General features: G+C 31.8%; 2 protein-coding genes across 2 annotated transcripts in view; one reads left to right on the plus strand and one right to left on the minus strand.

Moving 5' to 3' along the window:
- LOC126750239 (cGMP-dependent protein kinase, isozyme 1-like) overlaps positions 1-18,210 on the plus strand; it is an 88,596-nt gene that overhangs the window by 60,258 nt on the left and 10,128 nt on the right. Inside the window, exons 5-8 of the mRNA XM_050459789.1 lie at positions 3,981-4,195; positions 4,251-4,531; positions 14,271-14,440; positions 14,525-14,627. Coding sequence (XP_050315746.1) covers positions 3,981-4,195; positions 4,251-4,531; positions 14,271-14,440; positions 14,525-14,627 — 769 coding nt within the window. The remainder of the gene's footprint in view (positions 1-3,980; positions 4,196-4,250; positions 4,532-14,270; positions 14,441-14,524; positions 14,628-18,210) is intronic.
- LOC126750318 (uncharacterized) lies at positions 15,633-17,873 on the minus strand. Its single transcript, XM_050459891.1, has 2 exons — positions 17,698-17,873; positions 15,633-17,571 (listed from the first exon to the last, which is right to left on the minus strand). Exons 1-2 carry the CDS (start codon positions 17,793-17,795, stop codon positions 16,734-16,736), a joined length of 936 nt encoding a protein of 311 aa, XP_050315848.1. The 5' UTR covers positions 17,796-17,873; the 3' UTR covers positions 15,633-16,733.

Raw genomic sequence — 18,210 nt, forward strand, 5'->3', positions numbered from 1 at the left:
CGATTCATAAAGTGAATGATCCAAAAGCTATTAAATATAAGCTTTTTCCTATTAAACCTAAAGAAAACAGACTTAGAATACATTTGAGTTATGAATCATTAATAGAAAATACACTACTTCTTGTTCACTTCGCTAACAAATCAAAATATTCTTGTGTACTATACTCAATATCACGTATAACTTATTAGAAGGTTAGCATTAAATGATTGTCTTTTTTTCTTTGATTAATCTGACATATATTTCTTTTAATTATACCATATTTCTTTATTGTTTAGCTTAAAGAATATCTAATAAAAAACGAAATGTTGTATGTTTAATTAAAAAGTAATAAATTAAACATATTTTTTCAAATTTAATAGAAGCTTTTTTTTCATTCTTTTATATGTTTAAGTAAAAAAGTATAGTCCTATAGTAGCCGTCCACAACATGAATTGATCAAAAGTAATTGGATATAGAATGCTCAAGAGAGGAGGCATTGGAAAAGGCATATATCCAGTAGAGGATACAAAATGCTGAATGATGATGAAATTTATTTACGTATATTTAGTGAAATAAATAATAATATCAGGTCCAAATTTCACCGCACACCTATCGCCTACGATAAGTCATAAACCAAAATAATATAGCGTTCACTGGTTTCTTCAAAAATAATCTACTGTTCATTCAAAGGCAAAGAGTTATACTTGCAGGACTTCTACTAAAGGGAGGGCTTTTGGAGATACTCATGACACAATGGGCTCGTCGAAATCTCCAGTGGTAGGCAACATACACATGGGATGGTTAGAGCAGCCAACCTAGAGAGCCCAACATGTGGATATGTGATACAGAGCTCAAATCGCAACTAAATCAGTACTAGTACTTTACTAGATATTCTATTAGTACATTCTTAAATATTCTTGTAAAGAATAACAATGGACGCCTAAGAACATCAGTCTATCGTAAATCAACACACACACACAAGATATTACTTACACTAGAACTCCAATCATCTTGGTGCAACAAAGGTGGGAATCATTAAAACCTTGTATAGGAGGGCAGGTACAATATGCCACGACAAAGTTGACCTCATCAAGAAAATAGAAGACATCACCATTACTTATGGCAAAATGTATATCCAAGCAAACTAATAAAAATAATGTTTAGGAATATAGCATTGATAACAAGGAAAAAGTCACAGCAACTGGAGGATCCTACAGGATTTTTAATGATTGCGTATATCCAAGGAACTTCAGTGTAAATTAAAAGAATTGCCAGACACCAAGGTTGTCTTCACTTTGATGAACGCCATATAAGCTTAAGTAGTGAATATGAAGACAGACTCTCTATTAGGCACCAAGAAATGTGTGAACCAATCTGCTATAAATGTGAGAACTTATACATAGGCGAGACAAAGCGACCACTGGAAGTAAGAACCAAAGGAATATAGACCCGCCAGGAGACTTTTTCAGATTAGGAATAACAGAACAGTTTGGTTCAATGGTCACAACATACATTGGACGAAAGTAGAGATTTTGTGCAAGGAACAATATTGAAAGATTCCTAGAATCAAATTATATACAAAATTAAAAAATTTTCAGCCAGGACAGTGTTGATATTCTCAACATCTGAACACTTCGATTGTTAGTACACTGCAAGATTTAATATGCTCCACGCGTGACCACTTCTACACATATTTCTAGAATATACAACATAACACTTGCTTGGATATACTTCCCAACCTAAACATCGTGCTAAATTTAACATAAAGATAATGCAAGCTTAAAAATTAGATTTTACTATCAATATTAATGTTTACCGTAATATATTTTTTAGGAAAATATTGCCAGATTATTCTCGAACAAAATGTACATAGCTATTATAAATTATTCTATTATTTATTAAAATTTGAATATATTTTACAATATTTTGATGTTTGTTGTTATTATTAAGACCTCTTTAATAAAAAATTAATCATACATTGGATGTTGAAGTTTTGTGGAACCATATTGAACAACGATAAAAAAACAGCAGAAAAAATAATGGGAAAACCCAAAAATAAAATGACTAAATTATGGTTAATTTATTCTGAAGTAAAAAGTTATAAAAATGGCTCTAAATTTATCAAGCAACTCTCAAAAAATTGTTTTAAACTTTTAAATTTACGAATTATATAATGAGTGTTCTGCATTATTTTTGTTTTTATGTCATCCTTAGCATAGCATTTGACAAATCAGTAATCAGCGATGTTTTAGCATTATTTTTCCGAACTATTAGAAATGTATTATCTGATATTTGTTAATTTAATTATTGGGATTATATCCAGAATATTCCTTAAGTTAGTTAAAAAATATATATTACTTTGCAATCCAGATTATCTTATGGAATAAGTAAAGATCGGTCTGGCTAGTTTTTATTTAATGATGATTTTTTCTGGAATCTTTTGAAATAGTAGATAATACAAATATTTTTATAGAATATTCTCATTATTGTGGAAAAAATCCAATTATATCTTAAGAATATATAATTATAATAATTATAGTATTATGCGTGAAAAATATATAAATTAGGAAGAATAATTCTATTTCATTATTAATATTTACTTTCAAATGATTTTTAGCATAAGTAATTGACAAAAATAATGACTTATATGAGACATCGGGCTTAGTGATAAAAAAAAATCAGAAATAGTACAAATATATCAAAGAATATTCTTATTTTATTTGAAAAAATTTAATTATTCAAGCCAAAGAAAGGATCGCTGAAATTAGCGAGAATATTCATAAAGTAATAAAGGTATTTTTACAAATATTCTAAAAACACTTCATGGTATTTTATTTTAAACTTGAGAATCGACATACTCAAAATTATTACTGGAAATTCATATTGTTCTATGGATATGAATGCCTCATAGATGAGAATAATTTACGCTTAATATATAAACTAAACTCTTAAGAATAAAATTAAGGTATTCCTTGGTTATTTAGTTTACTGCTAGAATATCCAATCATATATCGATTATTTTATTGTCCAAAGACATTTTATGATATTGGCAGAATATTTAGTTTTTTTTCCTGGAATATTTGGAATAAATTCTGATCGTTCATAAAATTACTCAAAAAAGGATGAAAAAAATCAAATTTAAAACGTATATTTTTTGTTATCATATATATCTGTATTTATTTATTAACCAAATACTTTACATTAAAAAAGATTAATTCTATCTTATTTGTGGCACATGTAAGTAAGCCATATATGAAATAAAAATTAAATTTTCCTATTTTTCAATCGATTTTCTCCTGCTCCGGTGCTTAAATCAAATTGAATTTCCAACAAATCGAATCCGATAGCGTGTTTTGTTTCGCAACCCATATAAAAGATTTTAATTTCCTGCTAAGCCTGTTGATTTCAATATAAAGTTTGTTCGACGTACCTGATGATGCCTAGCTTTATTTTCATTATGTTTACATCATTCGTCGAGGTGTCCTTCCGCTATCAATATCTTTAAAACGTCTAGTTAAAATAAAAAATTTCCTTTTTCCATGCTTTTCGAAATAATATTCTTTATAGTAAAAAGTCGTCCTGAAGTAGTTTTGATAACTGGTCGAAACGTCAAACGATTTTTTAAAATTATTTATTGTTCCTTTAAAAGAATAATTAGATTATATTAAAGCTCATTTAAACTAAAAATTAGGACAAATGTTTTACAATGTTAGACAATGAAATTTCATGGATGTTGCTACTTCTCGCTGTATAATAAAAACACTTCTAAAACTGTTAGGCAAAGATGTTGCCTTGGCTTGACGCTTAGGGTTTATCATTCAGAATTATTTATTAAGCGCTTTTGCCATATATTGTGAAAAACTCCAAGTTGAACCTAAGTTACATCCTCTGTAAGACCATTTTACTTACGGTTTCACTGGATAATAGTAACTCTTGTTTTCTGAAACAACAAGAATCTTCTAAATATTTAAACTTATGGATCAATATGGCTAATTCCCTAGAGTGTTCTGCATCAAACCGCAAATTGCCAACAATCCCGTGATGACATTTTGACTAGCATACAAGAACAACACGCGATGGCGAACAGAATGCCACAAAACTCAAATTCACACACTGACGTCAGCCACCATAAGAAACAAGGAGTTTCCGCAGAATCCAGTGAAACTTTTGTGCAAACTGGCGACATTAAGATAACAAAGTATGAAAAGGATTTTAGGTAAGCTTATTGTACATTAAAAAGTTAGCAAATTGAGGTGTATGCTGGTTTCTAGGTCAAAACAATTAATAAAGGATGCCATAATGGATAACGCCTTCTTGAAAAACCTGGATACCCACCAAATAAGAGAAATTGTGGACGCAATGGAACCGAAATCTTATTCAGCCGGTTCGTACATTTTGAGACAGGGACATGCGGGGGTGCATTTGTTCGTTTCCGCCGAGGGTGATCTCGAAGTGCTTCAGGATGATAAGATTCTTGGTCATATGGGACCTGGAAAGGCCTTTGGAGAGCTGGCGATTTTGTATAATTGTACCAGGACGGCATCAATTAGAGGTAAGAATGGAAAAATTATTTACAATATTCGTTTTTAATTCGGTTTTTGTCATAAATCAGGCTGGATTTTATTTCTTCATGACGCCTTGATTTTACTACTATCTGAGTTTTCAGATTTTCAAATTAAAGAAAATATTATACCTTTGACAATTTTGGCACTCCACTACAAAAAATAAAACGTTAAATAAGAAACAAACTGCTATCGATAGTTAGCATCACTATTATGCTTTTGATGAGCTTAATATTTTTGCAATTGGAATACTTACATATTATATTTAGTGTATTTTGAAATCTAAGATCTAATGATTATTTTTTAAAGGCCATCTTTAAGAAACTTAATTTGTAATGGTTGCGCAAATATTTTTATCTTATACATAGCGACAATTCACTTTCACTGGACTTTAAAATCTCTTTAGAAACATTCTATTGATGGATAACATCTCCCAGCAAGGCGATTCTTTCATGTGCATTAACTTGCTAAAATTCGATGAAAACTGGCCAATAAACAATAATAATAATAATAATAATAATTATAATAATAATAATAATAATAATAATATATATATATAGATAGAAGCGACTCTTATAGCCTCTCCTATCCAATTCCTAATCGCACCTCCAAGCTGGTGGGCCCTGGAAACTTTCCCGGAGCCTGAGCCCGGGTAACCCAACCCGGTGGATGGCAAAGGGTGAGGCTGACGCGATAGGGAGAACAGTGTATTTTAGGCTAACTCCCTGCTACACATGAATTATGGTTCCAAGAACAGAACACAGAACACAGCCTCGGACGAGCGCCGTAACGATCGAGGACGGCGCGGGAACCCTACGCTCGACCAACCCATTGGCGACGCCGCTACGAACAATGACCTGCCTGCACTCGTGAGCACCCAAGAACATGTCGCTCAACTTGATAACCGTGTTTTGGTGATAAATCAGCCACTAACCACCAAAGCAGGAAAACCCCGGCAGCGTATGCAGTGGACTAACCAACTGAACACAGATCTCATGCGCTGCTACTATAAAGTCACCGAAGAGAAACGATTTCTGTAAGAATAAGACTGTTACTACAACGTGCTTTTGCCGAAATATACCCACATCTCGCACACTTATCTGAGCAAAAGCTAATCGATCAAAAGCGAGTAATAATCAATAATGGACGCCTATCAAGGGAGCTGCTGAAAGCACTTAAGAACGAGGCCTCCCATCCTATTGAGCCTCGAGAAGATCATAATATTCAAGCAGCAATACCAGCAGGAGCCGCGCAACCAGATCCAGATACTCCACCATCACCGGATCGAATAGTACAAAACCAAGACTCCAGTGATAATAATCAGTTGGAGAAGGTAAGGACTTATTTCATTGGGGCTTTGATAGAATTTTCAGGTATGGACCCTACAAAGCGACCAGTTATTCCTAAGCAAAAATGCAGCAAGCAACTTGCTATCGTGGTAAACTTATTTGATACGGCAATCCTTCCACAATATCTGGAAAAGGTGTTATGTTCACCTTTAATGAGCTGCATACTGCTCTGCATGCAGCAGCTGTAACCGCTATCAGAAAGAATAAATCCACTTACATGGATACAAACTACACAACAGAACATGTCCGACCTTGGGAAAGTCGATTAAATAACAAAATAACCAAACTTAGAAAAGATATTGGCCAACTCACCGCCTACATTCAAGGACAAAGAAATAGTAAGTTAACCAAGCAAGTCGAGAGTGTTATGCGGCAAAACAAAACCCATGCCACATATAACCCTCCCAATCATAGTATTGCAGAAGTTTTAGACACTCTCAAACAAAAACTAAGCGTTGCTGCACAACGACTTCGAAGATATAAAGAATCTAACCTTAGGAAAACATCCAATAGGCTGTATCAGAACAACGAGAAACAGTTTTATCGGAGGCTTAGAAATGTCACCAATAACGACAGCGGTAAACCACCATCTAAACGACAAGTCAGGAAGTTTTGGGAGTCAATCTGGTCCGTACCTACAACTCATAATGTCGAAGCACCCTGGATACAAAAAGAGATTGACAGAATGGAAGAACTAAGACCAATGGACGAGCCGATAATATCTCCTGAGCTGTTGAGGCAGATAGTGAAAAATTCCTTCAACTGGAAAGCAGCTGCTAACGACCGAATTCATGCACTCATACACATTTAGCTTGTAATTTCAACAGATTTGTGCAGGAACTAACCACAATACCAACTTACATTGCGCAAGGACTAACATATTCGCTGCCAAAAGATAACGATACCGAAAATCCCGCAAAATATAGGCCCGCCTGCCTACAATCTATAAACTGCTTGCAGCATGCATTGCAAAAATAATTTATAAGCACTGCGAAGACCACGGAATTATCGCTCTAGAACAAAAGGGCAGCATTAAGAGGTCTCAAGGATGTAAAGAACAGTTACTTATAGACACTGTAATTATGGAACAAGCAATACAGAAGCAGAGAAGGTCCTTGAGATTTATAAAGTCGCTCCACCGCTTATCAATTTATTAAAACATATGATGGGTTTCTGAACCACACAGTTGAATCTTAACTGCAGAAATGAAACTTTAGCGATTGAGCCTATTAAAATACAACAACGCCTTTTCCAGGGAGATTCCCTGAGTCCTCTCTGGTTTTGTCTGGCTCTGAATCCCCTCTCCCATATGCTTAATCAAAGTTAATATGGACTTACCGTTAAAGATAACAGGGAAAACCTATATAATATTACAAATCTAATGTACATGGATGATATCAAAGTCTATGCTGGGACATCAACGCACGTCAACTCATTACTGCGAATAATTGAAATATTTTCCCACGGAATTAAAATGAGCTTTGATATCGATAAATGCAAAACTCAAACAGTTATCAAAGGTAAACACAACACCAACAACTTTGAATTACAAGATCGTAGTCTCATTCGGGCTATGGAAGAGGGGGAAACTTATAAGTACTTGGGCGTACATCAGTCAGCCCATACAGAGCACAAGAAAATGAAGCAGAACCTCTAAAAGGAATATATCAATCCTCTTAAGCAAATTTTAAAAACTAAACTGAATGGTAAGAATATGATTAAAGCGGTTAATACCTACGCTATCCCTGTCTTAACATATTTTTTTGGAATCATTAGGTGGACAAAGACTGATATAGAGGCGATTGCGAGGAAGACCAGAACAACTCTCGCGACGTTTTGAGCACACCACAGTCAGCCATCGAAAGACTTACTCTTCCCAGATCCAAGGGTGGCACAGGACTAACTCATATTTCTTTTCTCTTCAAAAAATAAGTAGCAGATCTTCAGAAATACTTCCTCACTATGCATGAAACCTCTTCTCTTCATAGAGCAGTGGTGCTAGCGGATAACGGATACACACCCTTGAATCTCCGTGCAGGTATAGCAGAACACATTACTGTAACAAGATCAGAGCACACAGCCATTAAAGTTAACACATGGAAGCCGAAGGCAATACACGGAAAGCATCCTCGTGAACTTAATGCCAAACATGTCGATTATGAAACGTCGAACTACTGGTTGACTCGTGGAGATCTATTTCCTGGAACTGAAGGCTTTATGATGGCTATACAAAACCAAGTGATTGCTACAAGAAATTACCTTAAGTACATTACTAAAGATGAGAAAGTAATCGACGATCGTTAGTAGAAAATGCCTGCATGTACCGGAGACAATTCAACACATAACATCAGGATGCACATCTCTATCAGCTGCCGAATATCTGCACCGACATAACTGTGTGACAAAAATTATTCATCAAGAACTGGCAAAACTTTATCATCTAATTGGCGAAACTTGCCCCTATTACCAGTACAAACCAGAAACTCTACTTGAAAATTACGACTTTCGTCTCTACTGGGACAGAACTGTTTTGACCGATAGGACGTTGACTTCAAACAGACCAGATATAATCTTAATAAACAAAGCCCAAAAGAAAACCTTTCTAATTGACATAGCAGTGCCAAATACCAATAATGTCCTAGAAACCACACACACTAAACTTGCTAAATACGCAGATTTGGCTCACGAGATAAAACAACAAAGGAGGCAAGATAATGTATATATACTCCCTCTAGTTATTTCATCCACTGGAATTGTCCCTTTTCACCACTGTCCAAAAACCTTAACGCATTGGGTCTTTCCTCCTGGACGATTGTCATTATACAGAAATCTGTTATACTGAATACATGCAACATTGTTCGAAAGTTCCTAAATCTACCATAGTAAAATTCATCTTGCCTTCAGGCCGTTGAAATTGACAACACCACTACCAGCGAGCTAAAACAGAATAATAATAATAATAATAATAATAATAATAATAATAATAATAATAATAATAATAATAATAATAATAATAATAATAATAATAATAAAAGTAATAATAATAATAATAATAATAATAATAATAATCATCATATTAATAAATGCTTTATTAAGAAAAATACAATTTCAAGAGGAAAAGTACATTTTTCAAAAGGCGAAGTTTAGCTGACTTTAAGGCCAGCTACTCAACACTAACCCTAAAATTTCTTAAATTCACTAGATTATTTAATAAATTTTATTTAACAATTTTTTTATTTTTTTAAATTAACAATTAATAAATACGATATAATCTAATAGCATAATATTAACAGGCTATACCTCAACAACGTCTTACTGAAAACTAAAAAGTATTTCTTTAATTTTTTGCAATATGTAAAAAGATTTTTTAAATTAAAATATTTGATATACCTATTATACAATGCTACTATATTATATGTATGCAAAACAACGTTTTTCTCTTAGAAATTAAATCTAATAGGTACTATATGAGCATCTTGTCAAAACAATAATTTGGATCTTAAATACTGCGGAACAGATGTTTAAAGTAAAGAAAAAATAGTATTTAAAAAGAAACATTAAGCCACTGAAGCTGATTAATGTTGTGAGAAATATGATCGATTTTTTTAAGTTGTAAATAAATCTATCACAATTATTTTGGATTATTTGCAATCTTTGTCTGTCTACAAAACCTAAATTACTGGATAATATAAAATTGGGCAATAGTATACTTTGGATAAAACATAAAACTCGCAAAGCTTTTTCCGAACTTTAAAACATGTTTGTTTGCATACAGTACCTTTAGCGAAAAGTAGCAGGCCATGCATAAGTTAGATATATGTTGGGACAATCTTAATTCAGAATCCAAACAAACACCCAAATTTCTGGAAGCCTCAGTGAACTTCAACACTTCGCCATTCATTTCAAAGTTAAGGTATTCCCTTAAATCTTCAGAATGTTACATAAAGGAGAAAAGTAAAACTTTAGTCTTCCCTGCATTTAAAAATAAGCTGTGTTTCTTGCTGTATACGGTGATTTTTCTTAAGTCTGAGTTTACATTTGCTTCAACTGCATTATATTCCAATGGATCAAGAGTATAAATAAGTTGTGTATCATCGATATAACTCTGAGTTTGGGAAAATTTAATAGCTTTGCTTAAACCAAAAGTATACAGCAAAAAAGTGGCCCTAGAATGCAGCCCTGTGCATTCATAGTCATAGTCATAGTAGAATAGTAGTTTGATTTTAGCTTGCTTATAATAAGCCTAACCTCTTGTGGTGCTGGAAGACGAAAATCAAACCTTGCCTCACTGAATCTATTGGAATTAAAATATTCAATTCAATTCCAAAGTTCTCAATCAGCCGAAATGTTAGAAAATGCTGTAAGAAAATTATTGATATCATTTGCGTTTCTGAAACTATCCGGTAATTGCAGTTTTGATTTTGGCTGAATTCCAGCGATTTTCAAGCGCTTCCAGATAGTTGTCGCATCTTGGGAATTGATAAATTTAAGATAGACTGATTTTCCTCTTCTTACAGATGTCAACGCAAAATTCCTTAAACTTTTATAATTATTCGTTGTTGAGTTGCCCGTATTGGTAATAAATTTATATTTAAAAAGTTGATTTTATCTTCTATATTGTCCATGTAGCAAATACTGTCCCAATCAATTCTACTAAGATCAGCAAAGAAAGTATCATAATTAAAATACTTAAAACATCTGTATGTGTATAATTTTTGAGTTGACCGAGAAGCCACGTTTAGTTCACAGAAAACTAGACTGTGATCTGATATAAAATCAGTATTAATAATTCCGTTATTTAAAATTAAATCAGATTTATTAGTAAAAATAGAATCTGGAAGTGTTGCTGTGGTTTCAGTCACTCTAGTCGGCTCATGGATAATTTGATTTTAAGGCGTAAGAACTAAAGCATTCACTCACAGGATTGAAGACATTAAGCAAATTGATGTTCATATCACCTGTAATCAAAATACAATCAAATATTGAAAAATTGGTGAAATTTCAGATAATATGGAATGAAAACTTAAAAGAGATTTCGTGACGGAGCACACTGGCGGGCGGTAAATTACTCCAATAAATAGAGACATTTTTTTTACCTTAAAACTTAAAAATAAACATTCTAGTAAACCACTGTCACAAGTTTGTAATAAATAAACTTTAGCATTATAAGAGCTGTGAACAAACATAGCCACACCTCCACCAACTCTCTCAAGGCGATCTCTACGAAATAAATTATAGTCCTGAAGGTTTAATAAATTAGAAGGAATATTAGCCTTTAGCGAAGTTTCCGTTATGTAAAAAACATCAAAATTATTTTTTAAGATTAATTCTTGAATATGAATTAAATGAGGCACTATAGACCTAGCGTTTAGATTTCCTAATTTGAAAGGTTTACTAGCCATAACTAGTATAAAGTTTACAAAATATACCCACATAAATACAACTAAGTGTTAAATTTCTGCTTTAATTTTTTAGGTTAGCTAGCAGTTCTTGTAAATATAAGATATTCTCTATTTTGATTACTTATACTCCATCGTTTTTTCGTTTTTTTTTCATTTCATTTCAGTAATGATTTTCATAGTTACTGCTTCCATATAAAATTTTATAAGATCCTTTAACTTTATGATCCAACTTACTTTATTTTCTAAATAAATGGTCATAATTTTGTTATTTTTTTGCGAGATTATAACCATGAAAACATAGGCCTAATGGAAACATTATTTAAGTATATAATTCATTAATACAGGGTATTTCAGAACTATGGGATCAAACTTCTGGGGGTTGTTCAATGCAACAGAAGAATCGTAGTGGCGTAGTGACACATTTTCGGACATGTGTTCCTATACTCAAATGGATTCTACTATTGCACTGAACATCCCTAGAAGTTTGATCCCATAGTTCTGAAACACCCTGTGTAGTACAAGGCCATACTAGCTTATTTAATAATTTTTGGACTTTCCGAGAAGAAATTATCACTTTCGGATTGCTAACTTAAAATAAAAATCGTATGATAAGGAATAAATATTATATTCACCCTTGATTAGCATTGGGTTTTATCTATATGCCAACTTGAGTTTTGTTTGTTTTTTCCCTAACCTAATCTGCCAATTCCTTTCTATTGCAAAACAGGAAAAACTTGTCAGTTCAGGAAAATATATTTCTTTATAGATGATACAAGGTTTACCTGGAGCAATTTAAATATTAAAACACAATATAGAATACATTGGGTTTTCTTATCCGCAATACTAAGCACTTCAAAATCAATACAATAGTAAGATTATATAATGCAAGAGTTAGACCTCACCTTGAATATGCCTCTTAAATATGGATGCCCTTAGAATTTGTGCACATAGATCAAATAGAGAAAGTCCAAAAAAGGTTTTTGTGCTAGCTTTATGTTTTGAATAATAACTCTTATCCATACAAAGTGTCTTATAAAAGTATGCTGGACAGTTTTTCATTTAAAACTCTTTTAGATATAATACAAGCTGAGATATTTTTACACAATATATTAAATAACTTTAACTATAAAGACTATAACTTGATCAGTTATATTCGACTAAATGTATCAAAAATTAATCTTAGGCTTCCAAATGATTAAAAATTCTTTAAGGTTGATCCAAATAGCAACTTATCCCCATTCAACCGAATGATGACTGTTGTAAATAAAGTATTTACTCAAACTAAGATAGACATTTTGAGTACTTCTTTAAAAGATTTGAGAGCTTTACTGTGATTTTCCATTTAACTATTATATTTGAGTTGGGAATACTATACCAGGTTAAGACCCCTTTTATGATTATTTTTGTTTCTTTTTTATCTCTGTTAATTATTTTTAAGTTTTATATTCTATTCTTATTATAATTTTTATTTTTTAAGTTATATTAATCTGTAACTTAGGACTTTACATGTAATTACCAATTTGGTGGTATTTGTGGAGTATTGCAATAAATATATATATAGAGTTGCGAAAATGTTCTTCGCTTAAATAACAAAAGAGACTAGCGATGTCTTACGCAAACCAAAAAAAAAAAACTCTTTTCCCTCCGAAGAACATAAATAAAGACTTTTTTCTGGAAAAACAGAAAGGTAAATCCCGTAAAACTACAGTTGCCTTCCGGTTGTCGCTGCATCACCATTAAATCGTGGTACAATTCAAATCTTCTGTACCTTTACGTTTCTTAGACTAAGGTCTTGTCATATAAAAATACATATTTAATTTGAAACTGACATTTATTTACTTATATTAAATTATACATTTTTATAAAAAAATATTTTTGAGTTTTGTAGGGTTTCGTGATGGAACATTACAAGTGCGGACATTGAATCATTTTTCAATTAATGTTAGTTTTTTTATATTGTATCTCGTCTTTTTTTTATTGTACTGTACGTGATGATGAACACTAAATTATCCCATAGTATTTTCTCAATATTCCAGTTAAAAAAATGTATCTAAGAGAGTGGTTCTTAGCGCAGAACATCCATGTTTCAACTTAAAACTAATCTGTCTCTTGTATCAATTATTGAATTTAAGTCTAAAATTAATTTGAAATCCAGGGTATTTAATTTAAACTGTCTAGGATATTTGATCTGTAGTTATCTCGGCAGAATAAAATTGTATATGATTTAAGAAAAAGTTTCCAGTTTTATTTTTTATAGCCTACGAAGGCCCTCATTGATAAACTGATTAGCTTGGAGTGGTTTTAAATGAAAAATACATCTGAGTGACATCTGCAGAATAATGTTGTTTGCATTGAAGAACTTTTTTGTTAGTTTAGACGTATATAGGTGTAATATCTACCTAGGGCTATATTAGAAGTCACTTCAAGAATCTTTAATGTGTTTTCATTCAGCATTTCTTTTTGTTTTGATTGTGTAAAAGGAACGGAAACAACCAAAACTAAAACCCATATATTATAATACAGCTAAGAATAACTTATGGTTTACCATATTAATGGTACGCCTTAGTCAAATCCAAAAAGATTAATACCGTAGTATATTATTTAGCATTGATATGAAAAGACTCTTGTTAAAATCACAAACGCTAAAACATTTCCAGTTTAGCCTATTCTAACACAAATAATATTTGCATCAACCATATCTGCATTATCTTATCAATGAACGGCATATTTTAAATTACAATTTGTGCCTATTAAACAACAATGCACCCGTCAGAACGAACGACTTTACTGTCGCGATAATCCTAAGAAAATATGCTTTTTATCCATAGAAATGGGTGCCACCCCGTTTCTTTTAAAATCTCCATTAAGAGTTAAAATACAATCGAAAAAATTTATAAAAAAATTATTTAAAAAATTGTTTTTGGGTAAGTTTGAAAAGCATAATTCTTAATAAATGTTTTTTTTTATTTTTTTTATAGCTGTAACCGAATCAAAAGTATGGCGCCTAGACAGAAAAATGTTTCAGCAAATCATGAAACGCACCGGTCTACAAAGGCTTCAAGATAACCTGAATTTCCTAAAATCAGTGCCATTATTAGCAAACTTATCAGATGACGTGCTTACCAAAATTGCTGACGTACTAGAAGTGGTAAGCAAGAGAAAAACTTAATGATAATAAATTGAAATATTCCATAATAGTTTTATTTTTCTTTATTCCTGTTCTTTTTTATAGGAATTCTTCCCTGCTGGGGCATATATAATAAGACAAGGAGCAAGTGGCGATACGTTCTTCATTATAAGCAGTGGCAGCGTGAAAGTAACGCAAAGATTACCAGGTAGGATTTGAAAATTTTTTGTAAACTTGACCTGAAATTGAATATCTGGAGTAAGAATTTAAAAATTGGCTTTTACGGCTACTGCAGTTTAAAAATACGATAATATCCTTAAAATTATAAATATTGACTTCTAAAATCATTATTTATTAACATTACCAATTCAAAGGTATTAAGGAAAAATTTTATTTTTTTAAAGAAAATTAGGAAAAATTATGTTAAAAATATAATTTTTGAAGAATTTTTAGAAGTTAATTTCTTTTAAATAATTTTGAACTCTAAAAATGAAAGAATAATTCATATAACAATGATTTTGAATATCTCTTTCTCTTAGCTTTTCTCACTCAATAATGCATTTTAGTTCTCGTTATAATATAGTTCGAGAGATATCCAAATAATGCCAAAAAAATCAATCTTATCAAATTAAATAGCTCATTTAAAATGCCACTTTTTCTCTATTTTATCTTGTAGCTGTTATTATCACTTTTTTTTAGTAAGTACTTTCCTTATAAATAATTTAAGAGTAGCAATTTTTTCATGAAAAATGTCTCCTATAGAGTATTCAAGGTTAACTTCTGTCAAAAAATGTCGATGATTGTTTTTAAGACAAAAAACGTCTTGTAAATCTGATATGAAATTGACTATAGATATTTAGTTGTTTTTTCCTCTAGGCTATCGTAACTAGAGACCAAGATCATTTTTACAGCCTGAATATTACCGTTATGGATTATTTATTATCAGATTAATATAAATTTTTCTATTAGGGAATTTCTATAATAATTACCATAAGATCACCAAATTTCCATTTTTTTTAAGTTTGCAATAAATTTGTCAATTATACACATTATTATTGAGGTTCATTTTGTTGAGGTTTACCAGCATTGTTGCTTAAATTAACACTTTAATATTATACATTTTGATATTCGAAAATGTACAAAGATTGTCACATAAATCAGTTTTGTTTGGAATGCCTTAAAAATAAAATTGAATTTTGGACAAGATGCATTTTGGAACACCGTTGTGGATTAGACGTATTACGGAATAACAAATTAGACAAATCTTGTAGTATTACACCCATATTTTTTTTTAGTTTATTGAAACTTAAAATAAAACAAAAGGCCAGTATTAAACTAAATTAAACATTCTATTTCGTATGACAAATTTTAATTTATCAACTGAGAAACAAAAAAAGTGGTTGTTAACAAAAAAACGCTTTTAAAAACGAAATTTTAAGGTATTTAGGCTCCTCTGATAATTGGCAAAAGTTATCATATTCTTCCTCTTGGATAGTATCAGAGTTTTCCATTATTTCTTCCGATGTAATACAGCTTTCCATTAATTTTCTAAAAAACTCACACTCAAAATTGTCCATCCACTGGTCATTAAAATGAGAGTTCAATAAGGTTTGAATATCTTTAACTTTCGCAGGTTTCATGGGCACTCCTTTTGGAAGATTGTAAAGACTTATGTTGGAACTGTTTTTTCCACTCTTCCATAGACTCGCAGACTTGCCAAAATCACTTCTATAGAATTCCTCTCCTCGCACTGTTACATCTCCTTTCTTGTTCTCTTACATTGAGATATTTTAAAATGCCACGACTGCACTCCTTTAAAACACTCTTCTGTTTTTCGCCAATCTCATACCTGACAATCTTCTAATTTAAAAACTGTTGCTTTTTCTGCAAAGAGTTCTATATAGTGTTTGGGTTTGTTATAGTAGGCATCTTTCTTAATTTTTTCCCTATTCTGCCAAACACACGGTCGGATGGTAATAAAGAGTGACCCCTGACTGGAAAAACTAATTCAATTTCTTTTAAAGAAATTGAAGAAATTTTACTCAAATAGTAGACCAGCATGCCAACCATTACTGACTTTTTATTTTGTCCTCCGCATCCGTCTGCACAAAGTCTTAGTTTCTTAATGTTGTTCATATCAATAAATGAAAGCAAGTAAAATACTACAGACGTGATTTCATTTAAGCTTTTTTGGTAGTCGTGCTCCATCCAGGTGAACGAAAATACGTTTGTTTTTATTAATTGAGAAGAAGACGTCCCTTTTACAACAGAAAAATTATAAGTATATAGTTGCCTACTATAATGTGCTACTTGATCAGGTACTTTTGGATTTACTACATTTTTTTTGACAGTCATAGGAGAAAGTCAACATCCCATCTTTCTCTTCCTTCAAAAAGTCATGAAATGTTTTACTGCGCAACTTATGTACCCTTTTTACAATAATAAGTTGGTTTTTTAGATTAACATCTTTTGTTGTCTTTATTTGCTCTGATAGCGAGATACATTTTGAGCAAGCATCGGTAACTGGTGACCCAAAGCCAATATTATAATCTTGTGTGAAAATGTTTCTAAAGAAACTTCTTTTTACCTTTAAATTATTGGGCGCAGTATTATTGTACATGTCCATAATTTTTTTAATAGAAAGATCACAAGAAAGGTACTGTCCCATACTTTTACCTCTACAGTAATGACTTTCTACACCTTTTAATCTTTCAATAAAAGCCTTCACAGAGTTCTTTTTCCCTATATTTAATTCCTTTAATTTAGCGCCACCTCTTTTTTCAACAGGCATTTTACCAGTTTTAATATAGCGATTAGCAACCCTTTGAACTCTGCTCTTTGTTACATGTAAAATGTCTAAAAAAGTTTTTTGACAGACCTGGATATGAAACTTATCAGTATTGTACACTTTGACAAAATAATTTATTGTAATTTGTTTTCTTGATGAGGTTGGTTTTGTAGCTCTGTCACGTTTTGGCTTTCTTATATCAATATATTTCAAAATAAATGCATCTTGTACCTGTTTTTTCTTAACTTCGTAGAATCTTTCACGAAAATGTTTCACGTCTATCATTTTTAGTGAATGACATCGATAAGTAGCTTTGGTGGAGTGATTACAAGTCGGGTAAACCGGTGGTTTATTCGCAGAATACCTAAAAAGAAACATAAGTTGAAAAAAATATTAACTAAAAAGACCTAACAATAACTAATAACCCTTAACCAAAATTAATAATGTAGCCAAAAAAAAACAACAAAAAACTAGGAATAACAAGCCTTACCTCTTTTCTTTTTTAATATTCTTTTCCCACAAATTTGGATCGGATATTTTTTTTCGTCCTCTACCACGTGGTACAGCTTTAATTGTTTCTTTCGCCATTATTAAATTTTACAAATGACCACTCTGCTAACGTCTTACTCGCGTAAAAAGTTGCAATCATTAATGACGATAGGAATAAAAAACGCACCTCAACAAAGACGTCATTATAACTACAATAACAATAATGTCCACGTTAGATTTCACGCGCTTTAAAATCCGACTTTGTGATTGGTTAGTTGGATATGACTCGCTTTGAAACAACACCTCTTGCGGATAAGAAGCGTTTTGGAATAACACGCAAAATATGATTGCATTTTTAATGGGATTAGCAGCAATTTGGACGAAAATTATGTGTTTCAGCTGCAAAATGTCAACGTATATTTTTGATATAGGTATCAAACTCAATTTTGAAAAAAAGTGGACAAGATGCACTTTGGAATGACCCGTCTCACTTACTATATGAAAATAAGCTTGC

Source organism: Anthonomus grandis, chromosome 1 (genome assembly GCF_022605725.1).
Source record: "Anthonomus grandis grandis chromosome 1, icAntGran1.3, whole genome shotgun sequence".
Lineage (NCBI taxonomy): Eukaryota > Metazoa > Arthropoda > Insecta > Coleoptera > Curculionidae > Anthonomus > Anthonomus grandis.